Source organism: Danio rerio, chromosome 7, assembly GCF_049306965.1.
Source record: "Danio rerio strain Tuebingen ecotype United States chromosome 7, GRCz12tu, whole genome shotgun sequence".
NCBI classification, from domain to species: Eukaryota; Metazoa; Chordata; class Actinopteri; order Cypriniformes; family Danionidae; genus Danio; species Danio rerio.
The window spans coordinates 56,406,759-56,427,031 of record NC_133182.1 but is presented as its reverse complement, the minus strand read 5'-3'; the positions used below and the strand labels follow the sequence as shown (position 1 = coordinate 56,427,031).

Genomic DNA, 20,273 nt, shown 5'->3' with positions numbered 1-20,273 from the left:
TATCTGGTGACTCGGCTGGCCAATCCTGGAGCACCTTGAGCTTCTTTGCTTTCAGGAACTTTCAGACTGAAGTATGAGAAGGAGCGCTATCCAGCTGAAGAATGGATAGAGCAATAGGGAGCACAAATGTCTTGATACCTCAGGCTGTTGATGTTGCCATCCACTCTGCAGATCTCTCACACACCCACATACTGAATGTGACCCCAAACCATGATTTTTCCTTCACCAAAATAGACTGATTTCTGTGAGTCTTGGGTTCATGAGGGTTCAATAGGTCTTCTGCAGTATTTGTGATGATTAGGATGCAGTTCAACAGAAGATTCATAAGAAAAATGTAGCTTCTGCCACTTTTCCAAATGATCAACTAGAAGCCAAGTTGTTTTTTGTTGCTCTTACATCTGGGATCGACGACAAGACTTTTGTCTTGTAGTGTAGAACAAAATTATTGATTTTATTTAATTTAACATGTTTGCATGTATTAGGCAGATGTGACATCGTGTGACTCTTAAATGAAATATAATTGTTTGAGAACATTGACAGAAACTATTTTGAGCATTTTTGCAGTACTGTAAAATACAAGCCTTCACAAAAACTTAGAAAGGGTTTCGCTATTTTATTTAGACCCACTCTTTTACCATGCAACCAATACTAGTGAGCTGCTAATGAGTTAGCCTAAACAAAATGAATAAACAAAGCCTTTTAAAAAAAACTAAAAACATAAGTTTTTTTTAACTTGTTTTTTAGCTATTAGGCCCAATCTCAGTTCTGTTTTTACCCTTATCCCTTCCCCTTGGTCCTTGAAACCCTGGCCCTTGAGTGTGAAGGGGAAGGGCTTCAAAATTTACCCCTAAGAATTGGGACACCACTACAGCACCTGCACACCTCATCATATGTCATCGCGATCTCTTGCTTCACATAAGATTGATGATCGCGACTGCTGTAGTTATTCCAGTTGAGTTATTTTTTGGTTTTTATCTTCAGGAAATCACTGAAGGAAACGATATCATGTTATTATAACCATCTAATGTGGCAATACGATCGTAACTGTACTGTGCATTTACACCGTGGCCATATTCATCTATGAAAAAACAACATTAAAATTATGGCAGACACTGAAAGGAAGGAATTCTTCAAAATATCACTGGTAAAATCTTCCTAAATAGATGCCCTTGTCCTATGAAACGGTATCTAAACTGTATTGGAAATGCATGTGGAGAGAATTCCTGAAGTGTGTAAGGCATTTATTCAGGGAGGTAGATGACTTCATCTTCCTTAATACTCCTTTTGGTGTCTGTAATGCTGGCAGTTCCTGTGCAGTTCCTGTGCAAACTGCAATGATTTATAATATCATGTTGCGTAGCAGTCTGTAATTACTTATGAGTGATTTGACATGGAAATATAACAACAAATCTTCGGGGTCCTCAAAGAATCTTTATACCAGTAAACATACTTGTTCTTCATTTTCAATCATCTATAAAGATAATGCCAGTGTTGGACAGCACAATTATAAGCTTTTTAAAAAAAAAAATTCAGTAGCTTTCTAATAATTTTAAAATTAGAATAGCTATCAGGTTGCTCTAAAGTTTTTTTTTGGTTTTTTTTTTGTATGTTAAGTTAGGACAACCTTCCTATCTGTAGTTAAGATAAGATAACATGCTTAGTTCTGTAATCAATTTTGTCCTAAATGTGATCCTAACTGGAATCACCATGTTTACCAAACTGATAGGATACGATTTTAAAGTTAGGATCTTCCTGTAATACACCCCCTAATCCATAAAGACTCTGAAGGAGTTGTAAGAGCCCATGGTGAGAGCACTGAAGAATGAGTGAGAAGGAGATAAGTCGTCTACGTCCCTGTATACTGACAACAGAGCAGACTGAGATGTGACCCAGGGGGGGGATTCAGTCTTCATATCCAGACTTGTGCTCAGCCATTAGTGGTTAACACTGTCTCACATTTATCAGCTAAGTGTAACGAAGCACTGAATATCTGTGCTTTGTTAAGGGGGGCGAAAGCATGCATGGTGCTAAGTGTGATGTTGCTTTTCTCATATTTAAGGGTTCAAGTACAGAGGGCTGAAACCCTTTTGTTTTTGTTAGGATTATTAATATTATAATACTTTTTATCTTCACTAATTTGTATCACTTAGAGACCTAGAGAGTTGAAACTTGGTCAGATTGTCCCCTACACTACATCATCACATACAGTCAGCCGAATCAGACCATACACTGTAAAAATGCCTTATTTTTTATCATCTCAACCTTACATTAATTAAACAGAATAAAAATAGTAAGTTAAGCTTTGTATAACTAAAAAAAGAGTTGAAGCCTGATTAAGTTATTAAAAAAAGTTAAAGCAACTTACAAATATTAAAATATGTTGACAATTTGTCATAACATTGTTACAGTGTAGGTAAAGTGTATTTGTTTGCTTTTTTTTTTGATCATAGCTCCTAGACAATTTGTCATAGATAGATAAAAAATAAAAAATAAAATTGTTGTTACAGTTCTTAGTTCAAAATGAGTGAAAGTTTACCAAGCCCGAATTTTTCTATGATATTCAGTTTTTTTTTTCTCACAAAATTGAGTTAAATCTAAAACCTTTTTTTGCATACTAGTCCTAGTTTATTTTTAGATTTGTTTTAGTTTTATTAAGGTGTAATCAACCGGTTGCCTTGCATTAAAGGATTTTAAATCCAAAGAACCACTTGACGTGAAGCAGGAGCAGTTGACTCCGTCAAGTGCATTTAAAATGATTTAACGCACAACATGCTATTGATTATCCCGTGCTTCATGATCATTTGAAAAGTTTTAGACAAGTTAAAATTAGTTTTGCTTTTTTTAGAGCAATTTTTGACCAAATTATCATCAGTTATAATATGTTAGAGCTTTTAGCTCCTGATTCAGACATTTTTGGAAGACAGAGAGGGTGTGCATGTAAGAGACATAATGACATAATGACACAAGCATATCTAATAGCTCATATAAAGTGTAGCAACTTCTTTGCAAATAAATTGGACTATACTTGAGTTGGTTAATCCTCCCTGGTACAGTACATGTTGACATCTTCAAGATTACGCAGAGGAATAAAGAATCCTTTACTGAGTTGCTATGGTTACTACTAATAATTGAGAGAAGGACATTTTAAACTGTGATCAAAACACCTGCTTCGAATGTTATCAATCGATTGAATTGGTATTATCAGTAGTTATCAGTTGATAGATATGGGACAGCAGGGGCTTTCTGCGCCTACTGCTAAGCTCAGAAGGTTGTTATCATCCATCCACATGATTAATCAGCTATACAAGTAGAGAACTCCACATTCAGATCTGTTTTTAAATTACTGTGACGGTTGGGTTTAGGGTTGGGGTAGGTAGACGTTAAAAAACTACAATTAATGGGAAATTTAATAAATAATATAAATAATTCTCAATAACTTGCATCTGCAGCCATCTGATCTATAGCTGATTAACCATGTGGATGGATGATAACAGAAGGCCCCTACTTGCCCATATCTATGAGCTGATAACCACTGATAACGTACAATCTATGGATTAATAACATTCGAAGCCACTGATCAAAACTGATAGCTACTACCTGTGCATTAAATGATGTTATTAGTTATTATTATGTTTTTTAAACCATGAAATACAATACACAATACGTATAGAAATCTAGTTCCCTATTATGTGTACAGTGTGGAAAATGTGAACCAGATAGCAGAATCCAGTAATAAAGAGTTTATTGTAAAATCCCAGAAAATATGATAAATTAAAGTAGGGCTGCTTGCCTAATCAAATCTGATATGGAGCAATGTCTGTAAGCGCTAAACCACAGAAAGGCCTCTATTTAATTATGAAGGCTGTCTGAACTCTGTCTGTCTCTGTGTGAATGAGCGGGACAGTGTTATTACTATTTGTCTCTCGAAATGGGGACTTGAACTTTATCTAGAACTGCTCTGTCAGTCACTTTACCAGCAGTAACATAAACACAGACACCCAAAGAAGAGCACCTAAATGCAGCTTGAAATTATGACAGGAATACACTGATGTCATGATGAGTACATTTGTTCTGAAATGGAAAAAGCAGAAACTGTTTGAATGACATAAGCATTATTATTTAATCAAAATACAATGAAATGTAAAGTATGACAATTAACGCCAGTGTTACACTCACACACGCACATAATGGCCTACGAACTTTGGTGCCCTAAATGGAACTTTGACTTCGTTTGACTTACAACAAAGCTGTGCAGTTGCAGCAGGGTGTTAAATATATAATTAACATTCTGTAGATGTCACTTTAGAGACGGCAGATTAGGCAGTTCAAAACAAAGAATGCAGGCTTGCAGATGCAGGTAGTCAAAATTATTAAATATATATTTTTCAAATATTTCCCAATTGATGTTTAACAGAGCAAGGGCATTTTCAAAGCATGGCTGATAATATTTTTTGTTCTGGAGGAAGTCTTATTTGTTTTTTTTTTTTTTGTTTTTTTCAGCTATTATTTTCTGTCATCATGGCAATGATCAAATAAACCAGTTATTAGAAATGAGTTATTAAAACTATTATGCTTAAAAAAATGTTGAACAAAATTTTCTCTTTGTTAAACAGACATTACGTGTATATATATATATATATATATATATATATATATATATATATATATATATATATATATATATATATATATATATATATATATATATATATATATATATATTTATTTATAGATTTTTTTTTATTGTCTACACCAGTGGTTTTCAAAGTAGGGGTCACGATTCAATTTAGTAATATCCAAAAGTCTTGTATATATTATTAAACTATTAGAATTACCATATTTTATCCTTGTCCTACCGAAGATAAAATAGTATTTAATAATTACATAAAAGCTAGATGGAAATAAAAAACCATCAACCTTTCAATTATACTTTTTTTTTCATTGGATTATGACCCCGGGGTTGTTTACGTTATATTAATGACACAGCAATATTGTCAGATGCAGCAGATTGATTTTACTGCACAATGTTAAACTTTGACATCTTTACACACTCGCGTACATTTAAAAAAGGCCACAACTGTACATAGAGAAAAATCTCCAAATCAGTCAATCTCCTAAACAAATTATAAAAAAATTGTCAGAGCCAGATATATACACATATACCTATGAACGGGAGTTATCCTGGATGTTAGTATGTAATTTTTTTTTTAATTATGAAAATTTTAGTTTTTCATCTTTTCATACTGACAGAGGAAGCGATTTGTTTGTGAATAATTCTCTGTTATGAACGACTCGTTCAATCGCCGACAATAATACAAGTTTCTGGCAGCGCAGCATCTCGTTGTCATATTTCTTTTGCATTGTTTGCTGATTTTATTCAACAAAACTAGCATAAGCTGAGTATTTAGTGCGAGTTGGAGCTGCTTTGCCTTATGATGAATGCAGTAAGTGACTGTTATCATCAATAACGCTAACTAGCCTATCTGTTTAGCACAAATTTCAGAACATACAAAAACATAAAAAACTTAATCTTACCTATGAAATGTTCTGCCTTTGTAATTTGTTTTCTTTGTTTGCTCGTTACTACACCCGTAGACAGTGTTAAAGTCCCGCATCTTCACGTAATAACACTGTCTTGACTAGTGCGATTGAATGACATTTGTCCTGGGAGCCAATGTGGCGGCGCTATTGACGCATGCTCAGGGTCCCTATGCGATATCTAGTGTATATATCTATGTCACAAATTGAGGAGCGGGGAAATGAGGCGGGGTGGAGCGACAACGCGGGGAATCCTTCACAAACTGAGGAGCGATCACAAACCGAAAGCGGCGAGAGCGTCAAAGTAGCCAGAAGTCATTCATTTTTTAACGAGAACCGGCGGCGAGAAACAGCGGCGCGTCTTCATTGGCTATGACGCGGTTCGGCGGCATGCAATCAGAATGAAGTACTCCACCTTGAGAGGAGTTCAGAGAACACAGTTCTGTGAACTTTGGTTCCGAACACAGTTGTTCCCAAAAGTTTGATTATTGCGGTTCCTGGATTGTCAATAATTGAAAATCGCGACGACGTGGGGCCGCGTGATTACGGGCCCCCCCCACCCTCACTCACTTTAAACTGAATACTAGGGTCTTGAAAACTATCTAGTAGAATTATTATCTACTGTCATCATGGCAAAGATAAAATAAATCAGTTATTAGAGATGAGTTATTAAACTATTATGTTTAGAACTGTTGAACAAAATCTTCTTTCTGTTAGACAGAAATTGGGAAAATATCTATATAGGGGCCTAATAATTTACTAAGACTAATGATTCTGACTTCAACTCTAATGACACAGTAAGTAGAGTTTGAGCTTGTGAAATTCTGTCATACAGCGCTGCAAAAAGTGGCGGGATATAACAAGACAATTAGACATAAATAAGCGAGGGATTGGTCCATATTTCCACATTTCTGTCCAGAGAGGTCATGTTTTGGTCTTTGATTGGTCCCACACAGTCATGTGATGCGATTTCGCAGGTAAAAGTTCATCAAGCTTGAACTTTGCAATGCAGCCAACTGCGAAACGGTTGTTGCTAGATCAGATACGGTCATGGCCGGAAGTTAACGAAAGCGATTTATATTGCTTATTAAATTTCCCATTGATTGTATTTTATTAACATCTAGCCCCACCCCAGTCCTAATCCCAACCATCACAGTACTGTAAAAATATTAATTATTGTTAAACAGTGTCATAAAAAATGTGCTATATTGATATGCCTATCCGCAGCTGCATCCTATCTAGACATTACCTGTGAAACTTGTCACACAAGCTTGCGTCTTAGGTCTTCCACATTTGCGTGCGTATGAATGGAAGTCTGTGGGGAGAAAAGTGCAGTGTGACCATGGTTTAAGTGGAACAGGTCATGTTAGAATGATTCCTGAACGGAAGCTTGAGTCTCTGATGAACATGCTTATAATGCAGTAAACTGAAGGTTGGATGGTTGCTGAGTAGACTAGGCCTTGGCAGGGCAGTGTGTCTGCGTTGATGTCTACAGGCTTTTTTTAACTGTGGTGTGCATGTTTTGTAGAGCAGGTATGTCCTGATCCTGGTCCTGTGGTGTGGCTGTTGGTTTTTCCAGGTCCAAAATTACCATAATTTCCTGCAGCCATTTAGTGTCATGAAGCAGTTCAGTGCAGGACAGCAGAGACACTCAAAGGTGGAACTATAAACACAGGCGTCCCAGTACAGACCGGCCCTCTCATATGATTATACCATCCTGGAGGAACTTTTACTGCTCACACGTCACCCTTTCATAGCTTAATGGAGCTCTGTGTCATGGGTTCTCATATACTGTACACAGTGCTCAGCATAATTGGGTACACCCCATTTTAAAATTTAATACGTTAATCCATTTCTAAGTGAGTATAGGTAATATATTTTGGTGCATTTAAACAAAACAGATTTATTAAATGAATATATTTATTAAAATACTATTTTAATCACCGAACATCTTTAGAAAAAGAATCATAATACATTTTAATTCATGCAAAATATTAGAAAAAATACAATATAATATTAATATTAACAATAATAATAATAATAACAATAATAATCATAATAATAATAATAATAATAATAATTATTATTATTATTATTATCATTATTTCATATTATTAATATTGTTGTTATTATTATTACTATTATTATTATTATTAATATAATAATAATAATAATAATAATAATTATTATTATTATTATTATTATTATTATTAGTAGTAGTAGTAGTAGTAGTAGTATATTTTTGCACTATTTGTACTGTCAGTCCCTTTGACGAATATTTGTATTTCTCCATGTTCCCATAATGTTTTTCCTTGTCTATTTTGTAGTCTTAAATAAATAAGTGTACATCAGTCTGCACTTGTCATCTTTCATTAATTAGAATAGATGGAAAATTCTAGTGTTTCCTTAAAAGTGACAGCTGGATGAATGTGTTTATGGGATTAGAGTAAGCAATGGAAAAAATTGGAGACTGCAGAAGGGTGAATGCGATGGCAGCCAAAATCAAATAGTGAGAGGAAGACAGCACATGAGCAAAAGCACAGAAGATGGTAAAACATTTTATAGACTAGGAACTAGGATTGCAAAATAACCCTGGTTTTGTGTTTCTTTTTGCTGGCATATTCATATACATTTTTTTTTTAATATTTTTAGGAGGATGATGGAACTGAATTAGTAGAGAAACATAACATTCGGCAACACAGTAGCTCAGTTAGCACTGTCACCTCACAGCAAGAAGGTCACTCATTCGAGTTCCAGCTGGGTCAGTTGGCTTTTCTGTGTGGAGTTTGCATGTTCTCCCCATGTTGGTGAGGGTTTCCTCTGGGTGCTCCGGTTTCAACCACAGTCCAAACACATGCACTACAGTTAAATTGAATAATCGAAATTACCCATAGTATATGTGTGTGAATGAGTGTGGATGTTTCCCAGTGCTGGGTTGCAGCCGAAAGGGCATCTACTGTGTAAAACATATGCTGGATAAGTTGGCGGTTCATTTTGCTGTGCTGACCCCTGATAAATAAAGGAAATACGCCAAAGGCAAATGAATGAATGAACAAAATTTCCTCAATAGGTATTCTGTAATAAAACTATTGTAACACTTTACAATAAGCTTGTGTTATATTAATGTAGGTTAATGCATTTACTAATATGAACATTTATTACTGTATCTTTTCATGTTAGTTAATGAAAATACAATGTTCATTGTTAGTTCATGTTAACTCACAGTGCTTAAACTAATGTTAACAAGCATGAATTTGGATGTTAATAATGCATTAGTAAATGTTGTATAAATGCTTTACATGTACTGCTAATGCAGTGCATCCGGAAAGTATTGATAGCGCTTCACTTTTTCCATATTTTTTATTGTTACAGCCTTATTCTAAAATGGATTAAATTTATTTATTTACTCAAAATTCTACACACAATAACCCATAATGACAATGTGAAAAAAGTTTTTAAAATTGTTGAAAATTTATATATAAAAAAAAAACCTGAAAAAACACATGTACAGAAGTATTCACAGCCTTTGCCGTGAAGCTCTAAATTGAGCTCAAGTACATTCTGTTTCTGATCATTCTTGAGATGTTTTTGGCAGCTTAATTGGAGTTCACCTGTGATGAAATCAGTTAATTCAACTTGATTTGAAAAGCATACACCTGTCTATATAAGGTGCCAGGGTTGACCCAGGGGTATGTGTCCAACCAAGCATGAAGACAAAGGAATTGTCTGTAGACCTCAAAGACAGGATTGTCTCGAGGCACAAGGCTGGGGAAGGTTACAGAAAAATGCTTTAACTTTTTTATAAGAAAAATTGGTTTTAGGCATGTGTGTTTTACTTCAGTTGTTCAGCATTGATGTTCAATAAATTGATAGATAGTAGATAGTGTGTTCATTCATTCATTCATTTATTTTCTTTTCGGCTTAGTCCCTTTATTAATCCAGGGTCACCACAGCGGAATGAACCGCCAGCTTATCCAGCACCTTTTTACACAGTGGATGCCCTTCCAGCCGTAATCCATCTCTGGAAAACATACACACACATACACACGGACAATTTAGCCTACCCAATTCACCTGTATCGCATGTATTTGAAAACCGGAGAACCCAGAGGAAACCCACGCGAACGCAGGGAGAACATGCAAACTCCACACAGAAACGCTAACTGACCCAGCCAAGGCTCGAACCTGCAACCTAGCTGTGAGACGACAGCACTACCTTCTGCGTCACCGCTAGATAATGTGCGTTTCCTTCAATTATTTTAAAATCAAATAATGCACCCTTTCAAAAATCTCTCACTTGTAATATGTGTGTATATTTACTGTACAAATTTTGTCAGTGAACTATGAGGGCAAAAATTTTTATTAAATAATACAACCATTTATTAATCGTAATCGAGTTAAAATGTTCTATTAATCGAGATTTTGATTTTAGGCCAAATCGTTTAGCTGTATAAAATATACAATAATGCATACTATTTATATTTTCTTGGTTTCTATTAAAAAAAGGCATGTTAGCAAGTTGTAATGCTCTGTGGATGAAGCCTAACTTATATAAAAACAGCAAATCATATCTTAAAATTAAAATAAAACATGCATGCAGTTTCAATCTAATGACCTTATATTAGCTGTGAGGTTGCTGAAATTGTTTACCGTAGCGTTTGACTGCAATAAGAGTTAAATCAAAAAGTGTTCCCGTATAATAATAATAATAATAATATATTGTGAAATAAGTCATGGAAAAGTCATCAAAAAGGAGCATGAATCTGAAATTATTCCACTGCACACACAAAATTTTGAAAATAATTTTTCAGAACGCACTCAATGTGTGACTGTTGAAATAAAAACAATTGTCATATAAATTCAACCTTTCTTAACGTCAACACTGGGGTTCCCCAAGGATCTGTTTTAGCTGTGTTGTTATTTTCTATTTACCTTAACAATTTAGGTCATGGAATAGATTCAGTTAAAAAAAAAAAAAAAACACCTGTATGCAGATTATACAACAATATATACAGCTGCACACTCCTTAAACCTAGCTGTACAGTATTTTACAGAACACTTTTCAAGTATTCAAGTGTAAGTTGGAGGATTTAAAATTGGTTTTAAATTCAAAAAAGACTAAATGTATGATTTTTACTAAGGTAACAGACCAGACAATTACATTGTTGAATGGTGTACAAATAGAAAAAGTTAGCTCCTACAAATATAAGATGGCATATTCTCCATTGCATCAAAATTATTATTTACAGTAAAATATTTGTTTACAGAAGATCAAGAAATGCACTGTTTAAAATATTATTTACAGGATGTACAAGAGTCATTTTATTTAGAAGAGACACTGCTTATTATTTAGATATTTTTTTTATTTAGATATATTTTTTAGAAGAGACACTGATTTTTACTAAGGTAACAGACCAAACAATTACATCGTTGAATGGTGTACAAATAGAAAGAGTTAGCTCCTACAAATATCGAGGTATTTAGATTCACAAGAGATTAACTTTGATTTACACATTGACAAGCTATTGAAAATGCTTAGGCCAAAATTAGGTTTCTTAAATAGTATTTTTTTTTATTATTATTATGTATTTTTTTTCCTCATAAGGACAGTAAGACATTTGTAGAGATTACATTTTTGTCTATAATTGATTATGGTGATCATCTATATATGCATGCAGCCGCTACTCAAAAAACTAGATTTTGTTTATCATGCAGCGATACGCTTTGACACAGGTGCAGACTCACGGATGCATTACTGTATTTTGTACGATTCCTTAGACTGGTTATCTTTATATCAAAGGAGGATATTACATTTGTACTTATTTAATTTAAAGGCTCTCCTAGGTAAACTACCATCCCATCTTTCTAATTTGTTAACATTTCACATAAATACCCAACACTCTAGATTTGGTTTCTGTATTCCTTTAACAGCCTCAAGGGTATTGTCAGACCTTGGCAAACATGCTTTTCCTTTTATGCTCCTATAGGGTTTGGAATGACCTGCAAAATCAGCTTAATCTCTTCCGACTCTGAGTACTTTTAAACATCTTCTGTACAACATAATAAAATATACTTGTAATTATTTTTATGATCTGATCTTTGTACGAATGGTGATTTTGAATATTGTGTGGTATTGTTTTTTTTTTTTTTTTTTTTTTGTGATTTGTATGTGAAACTTTATGTGCTCAATGGCATCTTGACCAGGTCTCACTGGAAGAAGAGACAATACTGTCTCAATGTGATCTCCTGGCTAAATAAAGGAAGTAATAATCACAATAATAATAATAATGCCTAAATTCAAGATATGAGAACAACATGAAGATATAAAAAAACAGTTTTATATTGATCAGATAGCATAAATTAAACAGTGTGTTTGGTTGTAAGTGCACTAGTGAACTCGAATGTGTTTTATATACATCATAATTCATTCATTCATTTACTTTTCGGCTTAGTCTTTTTATTAATCTGGGGTCGCCACAGCGGAATGAACCGCCAACTTATCAAGCATGTTTTTACGCAGTGCAGGTCCTACAAGTTGCAACCCAACTCTGGGAAATATCCACACACTCATTCACACTCATACACTACGGACAATTTAGCTTACCCAATTCACCTGTACCGCATGTCTTTGGACTGTGGGGGAAACCGGAGCACCCAGAGGAAACCCATGCGAACGCAGGGAGAACATGTAAACATGAACCAGCGACCTTCTTGCTGTGAGGTGACAGCACTAACTACTGCGACACTGCGTCGCAAATACATCACAATCATAGTTTTAATATATTTAGATTAATCCAGTCTCATACAGTTTAACAAATGAAAATATTCAGAGTAAACATATTTATGCTGCATTTTATAATTTATGATCTGCAGATTTATGCTGTAATTTTTGTTGAATCACTTAATCGCAATTGTAAGTTGCTTTGGACAAAAGCGCCTGCTGAATGACTAAACGTAAATGTAATTTGAGTAAACTTTTTTATAATGGTTATTTGAGTGGAAGCAAACATATGGAAATATAATTTTATTCATTTGAATAGTCTTTATATTTGATAAAAAACATCAAAATATATGGTTTGGGTCATTCCATGCCACACATTACAATAAGATATGTAGCATGATGTCATTCAGCTATAGTCATCAGTGTTTAATGCCACAAAAAGAAGTTTGTTGGCCATATTTTAAACAAGAATCACTTAATATGACATATTATTAAAAAATCACAGCCCCCCAACCAAACCCCCCCCCCCCCCGCCCTAAAAAAAACAACAACAAAAAACAACAACTACACAACATAATAAAATCCACATAAAACCAATTACATTATAATTCTCAAACATATTTAGTATTTTAATAGATTCCTGACAGTGACTCCTATCTTGCTCTCTGCACACTTCTTCTGCCAAGTGCGGTTAGTGCAACAGGAGTAGTTGGAAAAATAAGCCATAAGCCTCCAGTGCTTGCTTATGATTAGTGTTTTACCAGCCCCTGCTGTGTTTCTATTAGATCACAGCTGCTGCTGTTTCAGTGTTAGCCAGATGAGCCTCAGGTGACTCCGGCAGAACCGCGCTTTGATCACTCCGCAGCTTCTCATTTCTCAGAGCTTTCATCAAAGCTAGATCCTTCCATCGCATTTATAAAGACTTCGATCACCAAGGGCTATCAAAGAAACCAGCTTTCCAAGTTCACCTCTGGGATTTCCATCACAGTTTCCCCTCACAATAATAGACTGTTTTTCTGGTGAAGTCATGAGGCTATATGAACTGCCCCAGAAACACTGTAGGTCTTTGTTCCTGCATGGTAATGGTAGTTTCAGCTCTGTAGCCTTCAGGCCCGAGACACTTTATGGCCACTAGCCAGAGACAGACTTCTCAAACAAAGACTTCAGTTATTTACTTGAGTTCGAGATTGAGGGACAGCAAAGTGTTTTGGAGAATCTGAGGTGGTGTTGGAAAAAGCGAGTCAGGGAAACCCTTCATTCTCTGTTCGCAGCAGGAGGCAGGGAACTCCTGTATGCCTTGGCAACCTCTCAAAGTTATGGGAACTAGTCCCAGAATGCTTTACACACTGAGCTCCCTGCCTGATTAGAGCAATTAAAGGTTCAAGAGGGTACCATCGACATTATCAAAGACTTGAGTACTGAGGGTTTATTTGAACGCAGTTCTGCTTGGATATAAAAAGAGCACCTTTTTGCTGCAACATTGTGAAAAGTCAAATTTATGGAGTCAATAGGGCCATATATACTAGCAAAATAAAAGAAAGTTTTGCAAACAAAAAATAAGGTATTGGGTAAAAAAAAAGATGCAAATCTTTAATAAATATATATATATATATATATATATATATATTTACAATTTAATTATTTGCATTTCACTTTGTGTCTCTGATTTGCTGATTTGACAAGGGGGCAGAGTCAAGGGAACTTACAGGCAGGCCTGTAAAAGCCCAAGTTCCCTTGACTCCACCTCTTATCAAATCAGGGCCACAAAGTGAAAAACTCTGAAACGTGAAGTATAAAGTGAAAACAGCATTGCAAACTTACGATTGACTAAAAAACTAATAAAAATGAATTGCAATTGACTGGACAGGTTTTGTAAAGGCAATGCTATAAACATGATTTGCCTATACTATATATATATATATATATATATATATATATATATATATATATATATATATATATATATATATATATATATATATATATGCAAATATTTTAGAGTTTTTCGCTTTGCTTGATATTTATTTGCAGTTCTTTTTTTGTTTGCAAATTAATTTTTATTTGTCAACTTAATTTTAACATTGCAGTTCTTTATTTTTGTTAGCAAAACTTTACATTTTCGGTTCACGGTTTTTGGAGAATTGCATTTATTTATTTATTTTGCTCAATACTGTAATTTGCAAGTATTAGTTGAAGTAAGAAATCTTAGCCCCTAAATTATTAGCCAATTTCTGTTTCACTGAGAGAAGATTTCGTTAAAAACAGTTCTAAACATAATAGTTTTAATAACTCATTTCTAGTAACTGATTCATTTTATATTTGCCATGATGACAGTAAATAAAATTTTACTAGATATTTTCAAGATACTTTATTGAGCTAAATATGACATTTAAAGGCTTAACTAGGTTAATTCGGTTAATAAGGCAAGTGAGGTTAATTCATAGATATAAACACTAGATATCGCATACGGACCGTATCATAGATTTATGTGTATATGTGTTTATATCTCTGATTCTGGATGGCCTAGTCCAGAATGGATGGCCTAGTCCTAGTCCTAGTCCACTGCACCTTGGTCCAACATTCATTTCAAAGGAGCGCTACCTGATACTAAAATGGCGGCTCTATTGACGCATTCCTTTCAATAGACAACAATAGCGTAGACGACATCTAATGTAAATATCTATGAGGGTAATTAGGCAAGTAATTGTATAACAAAGTTTATTTTCTGTAGTCAAATGCTTAAAGTGGCCAATAATTTGACTTAAATGGTTTTTAAAAATTAAACACTGCTTTTATTCTATCCGAAATAAAGCAAAAAAGCTGAAAAAAAAATATTATAGAAAATACTGTGAAAAAATCCTCGCTCTGTTAAACGTAGTTTTAGAAATATTAAAAAAATAAAATCACAGCAGGGTGAATAATTTTGACTGTTCAACTGTTTGTGATTCAGTGTTTGATGTTTCTGTACAAACTAATCTCTTTTTTTCTCATGTGTTTTCCACAGCCTGCATATTTCGCTACAATGCCTTGTCTTTAGTCTACCTTCTGTACCTGCTGCTATTACCATGGTTTCAGTGGCCCAACAAGCACACACTACGAGGTAAGTTTCTCACGCTTGTATTCTCAATGTTGCAATAGTCTGCCTGACTAGAAAAACAGTCAATTGCACAACTAAACGATTGCTAAATGATCAGTCGTGTGTGGCATCTCTGGAGTGCTGGATTGCATTGCTCTGCCTCAGAGGTCGCGGTTTTATAGTTGAGCAATGCCGAGGGGACAGAATAACTTGGATAATTTTGTTATTAGAGAATTTTAGAAATATTTGACCTTTGACCTTCACAGACTTTGTATTGTTGCGGTGTGTTTCAATCAGCACACTTGTTCAGGAGGCTGTGCACTGATCAGGTCAGCAGCTGTTTTAAGTGCTGCCTCAGTCTCAAAATTCTTCCAATGCACTAAATCGTTCACACCCTGAAAAGTCTTAGTATGCACTCTTAACAGAAGTTCGGAGTGCGAAATATGAATCACATGACCTAAATCAACAAACAAGACACATTTTTCTAAATAGAAACTGTTATTTATTTATTTTTATCATGGGCTGAGAGCCGTGAAAGTGGAATGAGGCTGGTGGCCTGAGTGTTAACGACTGTCACCTTTCTGCACCACCAGTCTCAAGTCTCACAGAGAAGCTCTGGAAACTAAATAGGAGGAGATATAGCAGTGGAAGACGAGGAAAGACCAGGCCTTTAGTTTTTGTTTTGCTATCAGTTTGTTGGTAGTGGCCATGAGGGTCTGCTGCTGCCTGTTTGTTTTATGTTTATTCACTAAAGTTTATTAAAGTTTGTCATTTTTCCACCACTTTCTTCCCGATGCATCAGGAAGAAACTCCGCTCATATATTTTTATATATATATATATATATATATATATATATATATATATATATGTGTGTGTGTGTGTGTGTGTGTGTGTGTGTGTGTGTGTGTCCTCACAACGTGTCCTAATAACACATGACACAATAAGAATCCAGTGACAAGCAATTTGGCTGTCTGCACCAAAAGTGACGTGACATGACAGAAGTGAAGTAAAGGTTTTTAATCGAAATAATTCATTCATTCATTTTTTTTCTTGTCGGCTTAGTCCCTTTATTAAACCTGTGGTCGCTACAGCGGAATGAACCGCCAACTTATCCAGCAAGTTTTTATGCAGCGGATGCCCTTCCAGCCACAACCCATCTCTGGGAAACATCCACACACACATTCACACACACACTCATGCACTACGGACAATTCAGCCTACCCAATTCACCTGTACCGCATGTCTTTGGACTGAGCCAACTGAGCCGAGGCTTGAACCAGCAACCCAGCAACCTTCTTACTGTGAGGCGACAGCACTACCTACTGCGCCACTGCTTCGCCGAATTAATACATATTTGACCTTTTTAACATTATTATTAGGTAACTTGATTTGTTTTTTGCACTGAATCACAGTTCTTTCAAGACTTTAATTTTCAAACCATCCTCTAGTAATTTTATTTTCAAGATCTGAGGTGAACTGTCCTGCTGCTTTGAGTAGTATCAGATTAAATGGCAAGTAAATTGGCATTTCACCCACTAGTAGCATTTAACACTGAATAAAGCACATAATCTGTACCTGAGGGCATCTTTGTTATAGTAAAATATGTTGTTGTTCTGCTGCAAAGTCACGAAAAAAAAAAAAAAATTTGCGCATTACTGTCGCATATGGTTAGAACCAAATTCCTTTAAACATAGAAAAGATTTGATTGCGGGTCTTGGTGTAGTTAGGATTCTGTGTCAGAAGAAAAAGACAAAATGTTATGAATACACTGTGGCTTTCGGGGGTGTGTGACAGTTCTGGAAGGTAATAATACTGAACCACTTTGATGATGGACTTTGGCTAAGGAATTTTAGATTGACCCAAACAACATTTCAGATGCTTTACAGTGTGGTTGGTCTGCTGGTTTGTCATTTCATGCTATCATATCGCACTTATTTTCATCACATGATGTGTTACGACTTTTTTAATGCGTATGCTCAATGATGTAGTTCATGCTTTTTTTCAGGTATAAAGTTTACTCAATTGTGTGCATGTAGTTTTTGTGCATTTTTGCTAAATGGAATTATATCCACTGTTGAGATTTCTTGTGAAATTTTCTTAGAGGATAGAACATTATTAGAGGATGTGTAAGCCTTTTTTTCTTATGTGTTTGTTTTTGTATCCAGTAACATGAAGTGATGAATTTTGATGTAAACCTTACATGGCGCCTCATACTTGCGAATTCTCTCATAATAAACAAAAAAGGGCAGATTTGATGGTTCAGAATTGATTCTCTATTATAAAGAACACAGACAATCATTTTAATTATTATGCACTTTGATCTTACAACTTTGCAGACCTTCACAAACAGCTACATTACACACTGCATTAAAGGCGATATCTGAAAAAGCATAATGGGGCACTTACAATGTACTGCTGAATGTGGCAGCAATGGGGATTCGTGTGCTTTTGAGAATTGCTGTGTAAAGCAAAAATACAAGGTAAAATGCATAACTTGGAAACTGTAGTATTAGTAATATTATTGTTTTATTTACAACTCTTATATTTATATTTGATAACAAAATAGGAAAATATATATTTTATATTTATTTGTATTATTTAAAAAAAAATTTCAAACACATTTTTCCAGAATTAAATTATTACCTGTATTTATTTTGACATTGATCTAAATTATTGGTTGATTTGTGTGCTTTTGTCAATTGATAAAATTGACAAAAATGAATAACTTGGAAATTGTAATATTTTTGTTATATTAAACCTTTTAATCATATTTATATATTTTTTAAAACATAGAAAATCTATATATAATAATAATTCAATTAAACATTTTCCAAAACATTTATTTTCCTTAAAATATTATCTGCAATTATTAAAACGCTAAATAAAATGTTGGTTGATTTGTGTGCTTTATGCCAATTTCAAAAGTTTTGCCTCTAATGACATAAAAATAAATAAATGAATTAAAAATAATGTTTTGATTTGTGTCAATTGTCAACTGCAATAAAAAAGAGATAAAATAAATGCATCACATAAATAATTATATTAATATTATTGTTAAATTAACAATTCTATTGATAATTATATTTTATTAAAACATAAGACGTTTATATATATATATATATATATATATATATATATATATATATATATATATATATATATATATATATATATATATATATATATATATATATATATATATATATACAGGGCTCGAAATTAACTTTTTTATTTGGTAGCACCGGTGCTCCCAACTTCAAAAATTTAGGAGCACCAGAAAAAATTTAGGAGCACCCACCAAAAATGATTGAGCACCGCTGCAAATTGTATTTTAAGGGACATATTGTATTTTAAAACAACATCAATTAGGACTAACAAAAACCAGAAACAACTATAATTAATGCTGAGATGACATTGATATTTGTGTGCAATAATTCCAAAATGTGTATGTCTAATAATTCTAGAATATTAATGATGATGAAAATGACAATAATAGTAACAATGAATTACATTTCTCATCATCATGCTGCCTTGAATGTGCTTGAATGTAGGTTATCTGCTATAAAAAGTCTGTTACTTTCTGAAAAATAAATGTATAGTTTGCATCAAACAAAAATGAAGCATTGCAGTAAGAAATATTTATTTTGTACTGCTAAACAGCATATATATGCATGTCAGTTTAATAAATAATATTTCAGCTGCAAAACAAACAAAAGATTATAATAAAATATTAAATTCAAGGCTGAAAGCTGCAAAACAGTCATCAGTAACTAAATAAAAAAATATATACATCTCATGAAAGAATAGGCAAAAGAAAGTAAGTAAAGTCTCACTTCTATCACTCTTTAAAAGTTTTGGTTTCAGTTTGTGTCAATTTAAATGTTCCGTCTGAGCTGATTTTCATTTTTCTGTGTTTGTGGAAAAGCAGGCGAGTCAGCCGACCCAATTTATGAGCAGGTTGAGCACCGGCGCAATACCGCTGTTTGTTATGAGACGCAGTTTCAGTGTAAACTTAGTAAAGGCGAGCTTCTTTGGCGATGATACAGTATTAGATTTGACTTTTAGCGGACATTTGAGCTGAACACGCAGTGAATGCAACGCATCGAGATTCGACCACCTTCTCCGAAAAGCACGTACTCGATTGATCTCAGCTGGCGGATCAATATTCACCACGTGTCATGATCGCTCTCATCTGCGTCTCAACTTTAGGTGGGGTTTGCACTTTGCAAACCTGTGTGCTTTAAGTTTTTACACTTTAGCCGTTTGCATTTCCCGTGGACATAAAAGCTCCCTCCCTGTCATCTAACAGTGGATAGCCTTGAGTGATTGACAGCTAATATGAACCAATATAGCGGCAGGGAAGAGCGATTCAGCACGTTTTTAAAAAAAATCAAAACAGGTCGCACTAATGCGCCCAAATATATTATGAGGTCGCATCGATTAATTTTCGGGCGCATATGCGACCAAAATGGTCGCAATTTCGAGCCCTGATATATATATATTAGTGCTGTCCATCGATTAAAAAAAAATTAACTAATTAATCGCACCTTTTTAAAAAAAATTATCGCGATTAATCACGATTAATCGCATTTAAAATACTGAAACTTGTAATTTTGGCTATTTAAATGTAAAATTAATGTAAACGCAAGACAAAAAATATTTAAATTCAAAATATAATTGTTTATTAGAATTTTTGTTTAACTTGTAACAGATTTCTTCATGTAAACAACATACCCACAATAAACCATCAAGATCCTGGCTTGAGAACCATATTTATTACAGAAATTAAAACACAGGCATGTTAATGACATTTAAATTTCAAAACAATCAATGCCAATAAAGAAAACATTGATTTCCATGTTGGATTCTAAGTGGACTGCAAAAAAATGCCAAAATACAGGAATTGCAGATATGGAAAATGAAAAATTATAATAATAA

The 20,273-nt window shown here is 34.2% G+C and overlaps 1 protein-coding gene across 1 annotated transcript in view; it reads left to right on the top strand.

Annotated features, from left to right (window-relative positions):
* piezo1 (piezo type mechanosensitive ion channel component 1 (Er blood group)) overlaps positions 1 to 20,273 on the top strand; it is a 188,287-nt gene that overhangs the window by 48,733 nt on the left and 119,281 nt on the right. Inside the window, exon 2 of the mRNA XM_691263.10 lies at positions 15,263 to 15,358. Coding sequence (XP_696355.4) covers positions 15,263 to 15,358 — 96 coding nt within the window. The remainder of the gene's footprint in view (positions 1 to 15,262; positions 15,359 to 20,273) is intronic.